The 11437-nt window shown below is 53.8% G+C and overlaps 1 protein-coding gene across 2 annotated transcripts in view; it reads right to left on the bottom strand.

The window, feature by feature from the left end:
• Positions 1-5009: 5009 nt before the first annotated feature.
• LOC137342788 (visinin-like protein 1) overlaps positions 5010-11437 on the bottom strand; it is a 30372-nt gene continuing 23944 nt past the window's right edge. For both annotated transcript variants that reach the window (XM_068006966.1, XM_068006967.1), the window contains one exon: positions 5010-5207. In XM_068006966.1, coding sequence (XP_067863067.1) covers positions 5010-5207 — 198 coding nt within the window. The remainder of the gene's footprint in view (positions 5208-11437) is intronic.

The raw sequence follows: 11437 nt of genomic DNA, 5'->3' as shown, positions 1-11437 counted from the left end.
CTTGACACTGTGCTCACTGGCCCTGGGTCTCTACATATTCTCCTTGTTCACTGAAGGTTCTTGAAAGTTTTTGCACTTGCCCCCAGCTGAGGTTTTTTTTAGCAGAATCCAGGGGCTCTATTTTAGCACCCGCTATCGGGTGCGTTCCTGGCGGGGGGGCTCTGAAAATCGGAGAATCCCGGCGCGGGACCGGAGCCCACCCTGAACCCGCCCACTTCCGGGTTCCCCACTGACGCGCCGGCGTGCGCGCGCAGCCCCCGCTGGTGGGAATTCCGCAGGCAATTAAAGCCAGCAGGATGCCACTTGACAGTATTTATTTAGGTATTTCAGGTCATTAACTGACCTGATTAAGGGATTATGTGGGATTTTAGAACAAAGTGGGACTGTTTCCCACACTGGGGGAAACACTCCCAGATCAAATGGACGTGTTGCAGCTGTCAGCCTGTGGCAGCTGCAAAGGTCCATTTGACAGGTGGGGCGGGGTGGGGGGGTGGGGGAGACCCTCAGCCATTGCAGGAGGCCACTCTGTCACTTGGGACAAAGTTTGGCCTCCACCACCCTCCTCCTGATGGTCGAAGTCACCAACCTGCACACTCACCCCGGGGTCCGGAGACATGTACCTACCTTGCGGACCCCCTCAGATGTACATCTTGCGGATGGGGGGCCGCTGTAGCTGCAGTCATGACCTCCTCGGAGGACGAACAGCATCACCAGCCTCGCCGTCCACCTCTGACACGTGGAGCTCCACAACAGAGTGCTGTGACACATCCACCTGTACAGCAGGAGGGAGGGCAATGGCAGAGAGAGATGCGTCGCAGAGGGCACTACCCTCGCCACAGGGTCCACAGACCGAGGTTCAGCTTCCTGGACCTCTCTGAGCAGCAGTGCACACGGAGGCTCAGAGTCACTCGACATGTAGTCGTGGACATCTGCAGCCTCCTTCATGCCGAGCTGCTCCCGGCCGGCCCGAGCACCATCTTCTTACCTGTCGTTGTCAAAGTCACCACTGCCCTCAACAACTTCTCCTCCGCATCCTTCCAGGCTGCAACCGGGGACATCGCCGACATCTCTCAGTCGTCTGCGCAGAAGAGCCCTGCAAATACACCTACACCCACTCTGCAGTGACACAATGGGTGGCATCAGTTGTGGGTCCTCATAGTGATCCTCAGGAGCGGGCATTATTGCACAAACCAGACAAGATTCGCAAAGACGTGGCAGTAGTGGTGCCAATATAATATTTGTAAACAATTTTACAACACCAAGTTATAGTCCAGCAATTTTATTTTAAATTCACAAGCTTTCAGAGGCTTCCTCCTTCGTCAGGTGAACGATGTGAAAAAACCTGACGAAGGAGGAAGCCTCCGAAAGCTTGTGAATTTAAAATAAAATTGCTGGACTATAACTTGGTGTTGTAAAATTGTTTACAATTGTCAACCCCAGTCCATCACCGGCATCTCCACAACAATATAATATGTAATGTGAGTTGTTCAGAAATTCAAGTAACACCCATGACAAACCCTCAAACACCCTTGTGCATCCCCTTCATGCTCACGACACGTTTGCCTTACGCTTCCTACTGCACATATCTGATGCATGCCCTGTGGCTGCAGCACAGGTAGTGGCAGGTTGAGTGAGACTGACCGTGAAAGAGATGAACGAGAGGGTGAGTATGAGATAGAGCCATGAGATTGTATGAGGATTGGGCTGCGTGTTAGTGGCGGGATGAGTACTGGCGAGGTGAGTAGGTGCAGGTAAGATGAGGATGAGGTTTGAGTGGGTATGAGGAGTCATGTGACAGAGTAGTGTTGGCAGTGCCGAAGGAGATGTGGGGTGGGGGCAGTGATGTGGCAGACGGAGTGTAGGGGAAAGACTACGTGTACTCACTTTGGCTGACCTACTGAGGTCATTGCAGCGCCTCCTGCACTGTATGCAGGTGGGCGATATGTTGGTGGCGCAGGTGACCTCCTCTGCCACCTCGAGCCAGGCCTTCTTGGTGGCAGAGGCAGGCCGCTTCCTCCTGCCCGCTGGGGGGGAAGATCTCTGTCCTCCCCCTCCTCCTCACCCCATGTATTGATACCTGGAGTGAGGCATCATTAAACTGGGAGCAGCCTTCCCCCTGGGCTGCTCCATGCTGTAATTTTTCCTATTTGTTGCAGCATCTGTCAGTGGAGGACTGCCCCTTTAAATAGAGCGCCTCTAGCTGACAGACCTTACTGCACATGCTCAGCCCGCCCGCCGCGCAGATCAGCAGCGGGGAACCCGGAACAAGAGGTAAGTGGATCCAATTAGTGGATTGTCTGCTACGATCGCGCGGAAAGCAGACTAATTTCACCGGGCGCGTTACCCACGCGCCCGATTGCCCCCCCGCCGAGAACCCGCAGCCCTGCTAACATCGGGCCCCAAGTCTTTTAGTTCCTCCCTCACTGCCTGTCAGCTTGGTCCTTTCAAAGTTCAACGCCTCAGTGTTCTGAACCTCCTCTGGCTTTTCCATAGAACCCACATCACCGAAACAGGCCATTCGGCCCGACCAATCCGTATCAGCATTTACCCTCCACATAAGCTAATGGCCCTAATTATAATGACCCACCCTGTCCCCATGTCCCTTCATCCCCCCTCTCCAATCTAATCTTCAATGTTGGCAGTTTCTGCCTCAACCACTAACTCTGGGAGTGAATTCCACAGCCTCACAACTCTCTGTGACAAAGTTCCTCCTCCCCTCTGTTCAAAATCTCTTACATTTAATCTTGTTTTTACAGTCTCTCGTTCTTGACCCCTCGACTACTGGAAACAGTCTGTTTCTATCTACCTTGTCCCGTCTTTCACAATTGTAAACACTTTAATCATATCTCCCTGTAATCTCTGCTGTTCTCATGATAAAACCCCAATTTTTCAAGTCTCTCCTTGTGTTTATATTCCCTTATTCTGGGCAGTGTCCTGGTGAATCTGTGCTGTCCCCTCTCAAAAGCCTCAGTATCCTCCCTATAGTGCAGAGCCCAATAACTGAGGGCTTATTAAAGTTTTATGTAGGATTATCATTCTCTCTTGGTTTTTAGATTCTAGGTCTCTTGTGACAAAGCCTCGAATTCCAATCACTTTGTCACAGCCTCATCACCCTGAGGCGCTGCCTTTAACATCCTGGAAACCTGTCCCTCAAATCCCTCTGCTCTTCCACATACCGAGCTGATTCCCATTCACAGTATCATTACTGCTGTTATATTTTGACACTGAATTCCATCTGCAACTTTTTAGCCCATTCCCTCATCTTATCAAATGTCCCTTTACAGCTTCCTTTGGTCTAAAGAATTAACTATACCTCCTATTTTGGTATCTGCAAATTTCGACATCACTCCGTATATCCAAATCACTAATTTTTTAATTCATTCTCAGGATGTGGGCGTCGCTGGCGAGGCCGGCATTTATTGCCCATCCCTAACTGCCCTTGAGAAGGTGGTGGTGAGCCGCCTTCTTGAACCGCTGCAGTCCGTGTGGTGAAGGTTCTCCCACAGTGCTGTTAGGAAGGGAGTTCCAGGATTTTGACCCAGCGATGATGAACAGAGTGAACAGAAGTGGCTCCAGAACAGAATCCTGAGGGACACCACTGCTCACAACCCACCTCCAGCCTCTCTGAGAAACTGCCCATAACTCCTACTCTGTCTTCTCCCTTCTAACCACTTTTAATCCAGTTTGATATCCTCCCCCTAATTCCATACCTTTAATAATCTCCAATGATCTCTCCTTGTTGCAGGCTTTCCTAGAGTCCATATACACTACATCCACTGCATTTCCCCATCGACCAGGTCTGTTACCTCCTCAGAGAATTCTATCAGCAGGTTTGTCAATCACGATTGTTCCTTTGGATATCTGTACTGGCTCCTTCTAACTATTCTCTCTTTATCAAGATATCTTGTCATTTCATCTTTAATTAATTACCTCTTGAACTTCTAGCAGGTTCCAGACACCAAATTATGAATGTGGACAGAATGCATTTCAGGCAGAGTTTAATAACCACAAGTAACTCTGTACCATTCACAGACACATCACTGTTTCTACGCTTCATGAAGAATGGGAAATGTCAATTTACAGAATTGTAGCACATGCACAAAGTATCAAATATTGCACAGAAACTAATAGGGACAAAGTTACAGTTTAAAGGTTTCATCAAGGGGGTGAAACATTTGTGATTTCCAAACTAAACCTCCCAGCGAGAGAAAAGTTCCAGCCCTTCTCCCACTGGCTCAAGGCAAGTGTCTCAAGCCCTTCCCCCACTGGCCAGGGCGAGAGTCCATTGTCTTCCTTCACTGGTTACACTGTCAGTAACCATTACCCTGCTAACATTGTCCTGTTACAGTCAGTAACCATTAACCTGTTAACAGTGTATCGTTACACTGTCAGTAACCATTACCCTGCTAACATTGTCCTGTTACAGTCAGTAACCATTACCCAGTTAACATTGTATAGTTACACAGTCAGTAACCCTTACTCAGTTAACATTGTATAGTTACACAGTCAGTAACACTTATCCAGCTGAATTTCTTTAGTTACACAGTGAGTAACCTGTAATTGCTGAATTTTTACAGTTAAAAAGTCAGTAACCCTTACTCTGCTAACCTTGTAACATTTAACAGTCAGTAACCATTACCCTGCTGACTTTGTATGGTTACACAGTCAGTAACCCTTACTGCACTCGAGCGATGATCACAGTGACACCTTCCTCAAACATGACACTCCTGAAAACCTTTACCTTTGACCCGACCCCTGTTGCTGTGACGAGATTCCTGCCCCATTTGGACTTTCTAATGTGGAATGGTCCCCTGTTTGAATGTGTACAGTGTGGGTGACTGTTCCTTTGAAATTCGGTACTGGGGCAGGGGTCTACTCCTGATGATCTACTGAGGGAGTTGAAAGGTTATAATGGTTGAATGGTTGCTTTGTGCCCGGGTACACAGTATTGGAGGGATGGCTGCGTCAAACATTGAGAAGTTGCTGGTGGGCTGGTCCCCTGTCCTGCTCTATTCCTGAATGTCACATTGCAGCAGGAGCACAATCGATGGGTCACTCTTTGCTGCCTCCTTGAACTCCTCGAGTGTGATCTGGTCATTGTGGTCTTTATCCATTTTACTGAAGATCTTGTCCACTCGCTGCTGTGGGGTGAGATGGTCCTCATTCATCCTCATCATGATCACCGTGCCCACCATTTTATAAATCGCCTGAAACAGGGAGAGTGCATGAATTGCCAGCTGACTGAACACTCCCCGAACATATTCAACCTGCTTCTTATTAAATCATTAACTGTACAGCCCCCTCCTCCCGTCCCCTCCCCCTCCCCCAACCACAGATCCCTGCCCCCGGCCCCATACCCAACCCCCAAACCCCTCCCCTTCCCCGTCCCATCCCCCAACCACAGATCCCTGCCCCCGGTCCCATACCCTACCCCAGACCCCTCCATCCCACCCGCCCCCTCCCCCTGTCCACTCCCCCGACCCCTCCTCAGTCCCCTCCCCCTCCCTAGTCCCCAGACCCCTCCCCCAGTCCCTTCCTCCTCACAGCCCCAGAGGGTCCCAAAAGCCCACGGAACATCTGCCCCTCAGGCCATTTCAGTCGAGGGCACCAGACTCTCAGGCCCCGGCCCCCAGTCCCAATCTGACAGGTCCCGGCAGCGGGTGAGTGGAGACCAGCCACACAATGCAAAGACCCGCAGCAAATAACAGGTCTCCTTCAGACAGTGCAACCGGTCTTTTGGCTCAGATCGAGTGTGTTCCCATTCAGTTTATTTGGATCGGAGTGGATCGGAACACAGGCTGTGACCTCGTGCGCTCGCAAAGTGCGGACTTTGCTGCGATTGGTCGATTTGTGTGTGGCTCCGCCCCTAAATTTGCATAGGGACGACATCAATACTGCAATGGCAGGGAAGGGCACCCGGGCACCCGGCCATGGTGTGCCAAACACCGTCAGGGTGACGGTAACGACAGTTCAATGTGTTACACCGATGGATCGTGCATTTTGGTCGAGTGCTGTGGATTTAAAGCAGCGGACATCTTCTGCCTACAGGATTTCCCTCGAAGCAGATACTTTGACGTCACCTTTAAGACCGTCGCTGGATGCCAGAAGTTTCTTCAGGTGTTCGGGGAGAAGGGGAGTGAAGGACCGCTGGCGATTCTCACTGCGGAGCCGCTCTTCACCCTCCCAACGCAGAGGAATCGGAAGCTGATTGTCCACATGTACAATCCACACGTCCCGGTCGTCGATGTGCTGTCGTTCCTCGCCAGATACGTCAACGGGGCGGAGAACAGCGTTGACGTCACCGACCAGTTCGGGATCTGGACCAGCAAGAGGGAGGTCACGGCAACGTTGAGACTGGACGCCCACGGCAACATCGTCCACCCTCCCTCCAGCTTCGCCATCGGAGGAAGTCGAGGGTACATCATGTACGTGGGGCAACCCAGAGTCTGTCGCACCTGCGGCAAATCCGGCCACGTGGCGGCCTCCTGCACTGCAACCGTCTGCAAGAACTGCAAGCAGGAAGGGCACCAGACTAAGGACTGCAAGGAGAGCAAGCGCTGCAACCTGTGCGGGGAGGATGGCCATCTCTACAGGGCCTGCCCCAAACGCAGCTTCAGCTACGCCCAGGCGGCCAAGAGCAACACAGCAAAGGAGGAGGGGGCAACAAGCAAGGCTGCCCCAAAGAAGGCCAAGAACCCTCGTCCCGCCGTGACCTCCTCCGAGAAGACCCCGACCGGAGCGAGGAAAGGGTCAAGCTGAAAACTGCAAGACCCCGACACCCAGCTCCGAGCCTCCCCACCAGACGACAGAGTCCATGGACGAGGAGGCAGCAGAGGAAGAATGGCAGCTAGTGAGCAAGAAGAACAGAAAGAGGAAGCCAGAGGAAAGGAAACGAGCTCCTACCGACTACAGCGTCTGACGAGGAGAGACGACAGGAGCGAAGCAGTCAGGCGTCCCACCGAAAGCGGCAAAACATCCAAGGCGACAGCGACGCGATCGACAGCCCCCATCTCCAGAAAATGGGAGCGACAACGCCTCCAGCACCCTCCAGCCCCGGGACACCAGGAGCAGCGTAGTGCCCAGTGTACACCAGCCCCGGGACACCAGGAGCAGCGTAGTGCCCAGTGTACACCAGCCCCGGGACACCAGGAGCAGCGTAGTGCCCAGTGTACACCAGCCCCGGGACACCAGGAGCAGTGTAGTGCCCAGTGTACACCAGCCCCGGGACACCAGGAGCAGTGTAGTGCCCAGTGTACACCAGCCCCGGGAGGCCGGGAGCAGCGTAGTGCCCAGTGTACACCAGCCCCGGGACACCAGGAGCAGCGTAGTGCCCAGTGTACACCAGCCCCGGGACACGAGGAGCAGCGTAGTGCCCAGTGTACACCAGCCCCGGGACACGAGGAGCAGCGTAGTGCCCAGTGTACACCAGCCCCGGGACACCAGGAGCAGCGTAGTGCCCAGTGTACACCAGCCCCGGGACACCAGGAGCAGCGTAGTGCCCAGTGTACACCAGCCCCGGGACACCAGGAGCAGCGTAGTGCCCAGTGTACACCAGCCCCGGGACACCAGGAGCAGTGTAGTGCCCAGTGTACACCAGCCCCGGGACACGAGGAGCAGCGTAGTGCCCAGTGTACACCAGCCCCGGGAGGCCGGGAGCAGCACCGCAGAGAGCGAAGAACGGCTCCGGGAAACCGTAACTTCAACTGCATCATCGATGCGGCTGGACGATCCGGCAGAGCCGACAGCAACTGGACACCACGTCCAAACTCCTGATGGAAGCTTTGAAAGACGCCAAGCTGTGCGACGTCTTCAGCAACCCTGCAGATGGGACAGCGCGTCAAATACACCTGGTACAGACCAGACGGGTCCGTCCGTTCCAGGATAGACTTCCTGTTTGCGCCCCTGACGCTCAAGGTCAGATCCACCAAGGTCACACCGGTGTTCTTCTCTGACCACTGCCTCCTCCTGGCCGACTGTCACCTACAGGACGATCAGAGAGTGGGCAGGAGGACATGGAAGCTGAACGTGAAACTGCTGACCCCGGGAAACATTGAGGAACTGACGAGGGATTACAAAGGTTGGAGAACCGTAAAGCCCCTCTTTGATTCCCCAGTGCACTGGTGGGAAGCCATCAAGGCGAACATCAAGAGGTTCTTCATCCTCAAAGGTGTTCAGAAGGCGAGAGAGAGGCAGAGGGAAATGTCCCGACTCCAGAAAAGCATGCAGAATCTTCTCCTGCTGCAGTCGATGGGGATCGATGTCGGGGAGGAACTCAGAGAGGTGAAGGACCAGCAAGCCTCGCTCTTTGCCTCCGAGGCCTCCAAGATCATCTTCCGGTCCAGAGTCCGCTCCGTGGAGCAGGACGAGACTTGCTCGCGCTTCTTCTTCCAAAAGGTGCACAGAGAGAGCTCTGTGATCAGCAGCCTGAAGGAAGAGGACGGCTCGGTCACGTCCTCGCAGCCCGACATACTGAGGATCTGCAAATCCTTTTATGCCGGACTGTACGACGCGAAGCCCACAGACAGCGCGGCCTCCCACTCCTTCTTGTCGTCTATCACGGAGGTTCTAGACGACAGCAAGCGGGAGAGTCTGGATCACCCGCTAACTCTGGACGAACTGACAAAGGCCGTCCGATCCTTCGAGAAGAGTAAGACTCCCGGAAGCGACGGCTTACCGATGGAGTTGTACTCGGCTCTGTGGGACTGGATAGGCCCAGACCTGCTGGAAGTGTACGGGGGTATGCTCCTGGCAGGCAGCATGTCAGACTCCATGAGGAAAGGCATCATCACCCTCATCTACAAGCAGAAGGGGGAGAGGGAAGAAATCAAAAATTGGCGACCCATCTCACTACTTAACGTGGACTACAAAATTCTGTCCAAGGTCATCGCCAATCGGGTCAAGTCAGCCCTGGAGGTGGTGATCCACCCCGATCAGACCTGCACCGTACCCGGCAGGAAGATCTCTGATAGCCTGGCGCTACTCAGGGATACGATTGCCTACGTACAGGACAGGGGGGTGAACACCTGCCTGATCAGCCTGGACCAGGAGAAGGCCTTTGACAGAATATCCCACACGTACATGATGGACGTGCTCTCCAAAATGGGGTTTGGGGAGGGAATCCGCAATTGGATCCAACTGCTCTACACAAACCACAAACATCAGTAGCGCAGTTTCAATCAACGGGTGGGAATCAGAAAGCTTCACGATCAAATCTGGAGTCAGGCAGGGCTGTCCTCTCTCCTCCGTCTTGTTCGTGTGTTGCATCGAACCCTTTGCCGAGTCCATCAGGAGGGATGTGGGCATAAGAGGGGTGACGATCCCAGGCAGCGGAGGCACTCAGGTCAAGGCCTCCCTGTACATGGATGACGTCGCCGTCTTTTGCTCGGATCAGCTCTCGGTCCGCAGATTGATGAGCATCTGTGACCAGTTCGAACTGGCCTCGGGGGCCAGGGTAAATCGTAGCAAGAGCGAGGCCATGTTCTTTGGGAACTGGACCGACCGATCCTTTGTCCCCTTCACCGTCAGGTCGGATTACCTGAAGGTGCTGGGGGTCTGGTTCGGGGGGGCCGGGGCGTGCACCAAAAACTGGGAGGAGCGTATTTCCAAGGTTAAGCAGAAACTGGGACTGTGGGATCGACGATCCCTCTCGATCGTGGGCATGAACCTGGTCATCAGGAGCGAGGTGCTCTCGGTGTTGCTGTACGTGGCACAGGTCTGGCCCATACCTCGCTCGTGCGCCGCGACAGTCACCCGAGCCATCTTCCACTTTGTCTGGAGATCAAAAATGGACCATGTCCGCAGGGTCACGATGTACAAATCTCCGGAGAAAGTGGGGAAAGGCGTGCCCCAATGTGGCCCTCATCCTGATGGCCACCTTTGTGTGCGGCTGCATCAAGCTGTGCATAGACCCTCGGTACGCAAACACAAAGTGTCACTACGTGCTGAGGTTCTACCTGTCCCCGGTGTTGAGAAGGATGGGCCTGGCCACGCTGCCACGGAACGCTCCGTCCAGTTGGACCGTTCCGCCCCACCTGTCCTTCATGGAAAGGTTTGTGCAAAAAAACACCTTTGACCACAAGGCGATCAGTAAGTGGTCCGCACGTAACGTCCTCGAGACCCTGAGGGAAAAGGAGATGGTGGATCCTGTCGGTTGGTTCCCCGAGCAGACTGTCAATGTCATTTGGCAGAACGCCTCATCGCCAGAGCTTTCAAACAAGCACCAAGACCGAGCTTGGCTGGTGGTGAGAAGGGCCCTTCCCGTCAGATCCTTCATGCACTCCCGGACTCTCAGCGCCACCGCGCGCTGTCCCAGAGGAGGTTGCGGTGGAGACGAGACCGTCACCCATCTCCTTATGGAATGTGCCTTTGCAAAGAAGGTCTGGAGAGAGATGCAGTGGTATCTGTCCAGGTTCGTCCCGAGCAGTTCCGTAACACAGGACTCTGTGCTCTACGGGCTGTTCCCGGGGACGCACACCGAGACGGACATCAACTGCTGCTGGAAGACCATCAACTCGGTGAAAGACGCCCTTTGGTCTGCCCGAAACTTGCTGGTCTTCCAGTGCAAGGAGCTGTCCTCGACCGAGTGTTGCAGACTGGCACATTCCAAGGTCCAGGACTACGTGCTCAGGGACGCACTGAGGATGGGTGCGGCCGCCGCAAAGGCCCTGTGGGGAAAGGCAACCGTATAGAGCCTTCCCGCCATTGTAAACCGAGGGGCTGAAATCAGGGAAAAACCCCCTCGGGCAGAATGTAAAATTCAAATTGATGTAATGAAATGTAATGTACCTGTAATGAATCTGTAATGAATCACCTGTATTGATTGTGGTGCAATGAGACACCCTAGAGTGTCATGAACTGTAATTATGTCCAATGTGTTCATTGAACTGTACTTGATGTAACCTGAAAATTGTATAATCTGTATTGTGTACGTTTGGAATGAGATATGACAACTGGATTGTTGCAAATTTTATGAATAAAGTATATTTCTTGAAAAAAAAAGTCTGAGAAACACCATTAAACATCAGACTGGGCTCACTGATTCAATGAGCTGACTGACAATTGGCTTAACCAGTAACCCCTCACCCACTCTGCCCCTCCCCCACACTGTACGCACTCTGCCCCTCCCCCACACTGTACACACACTGCCCCTCCCCCACACTGTACACACACTGCCCCTCCCCCACACTGTACACACACTGCCCCTCCCCCACACTGTACACACACTGCCCCTCCCCCACACTGTACACACACTGCCCCTCCCCCACACTGTACACACACTGCCCCTCCCCCACACTGTACACACACTGCCCCTCCCCCACACTGTACACACACTGCCCCTCCCCCACACTCGGTACACACACAGCCCCTCCCCCACTCGGTACACACACAGCCCCTCCCCCACACTGTACACACACTGCCCCTCCCCCACACTCGGTAC

The sequence above is a fragment of the Heptranchias perlo genome, chromosome 26 (assembly GCF_035084215.1).
Source record: "Heptranchias perlo isolate sHepPer1 chromosome 26, sHepPer1.hap1, whole genome shotgun sequence".
Lineage (NCBI taxonomy): Eukaryota > Metazoa > Chordata > Chondrichthyes > Hexanchiformes > Hexanchidae > Heptranchias > Heptranchias perlo.
This window is presented reverse-complemented; position numbering and strand designations above follow the sequence as displayed.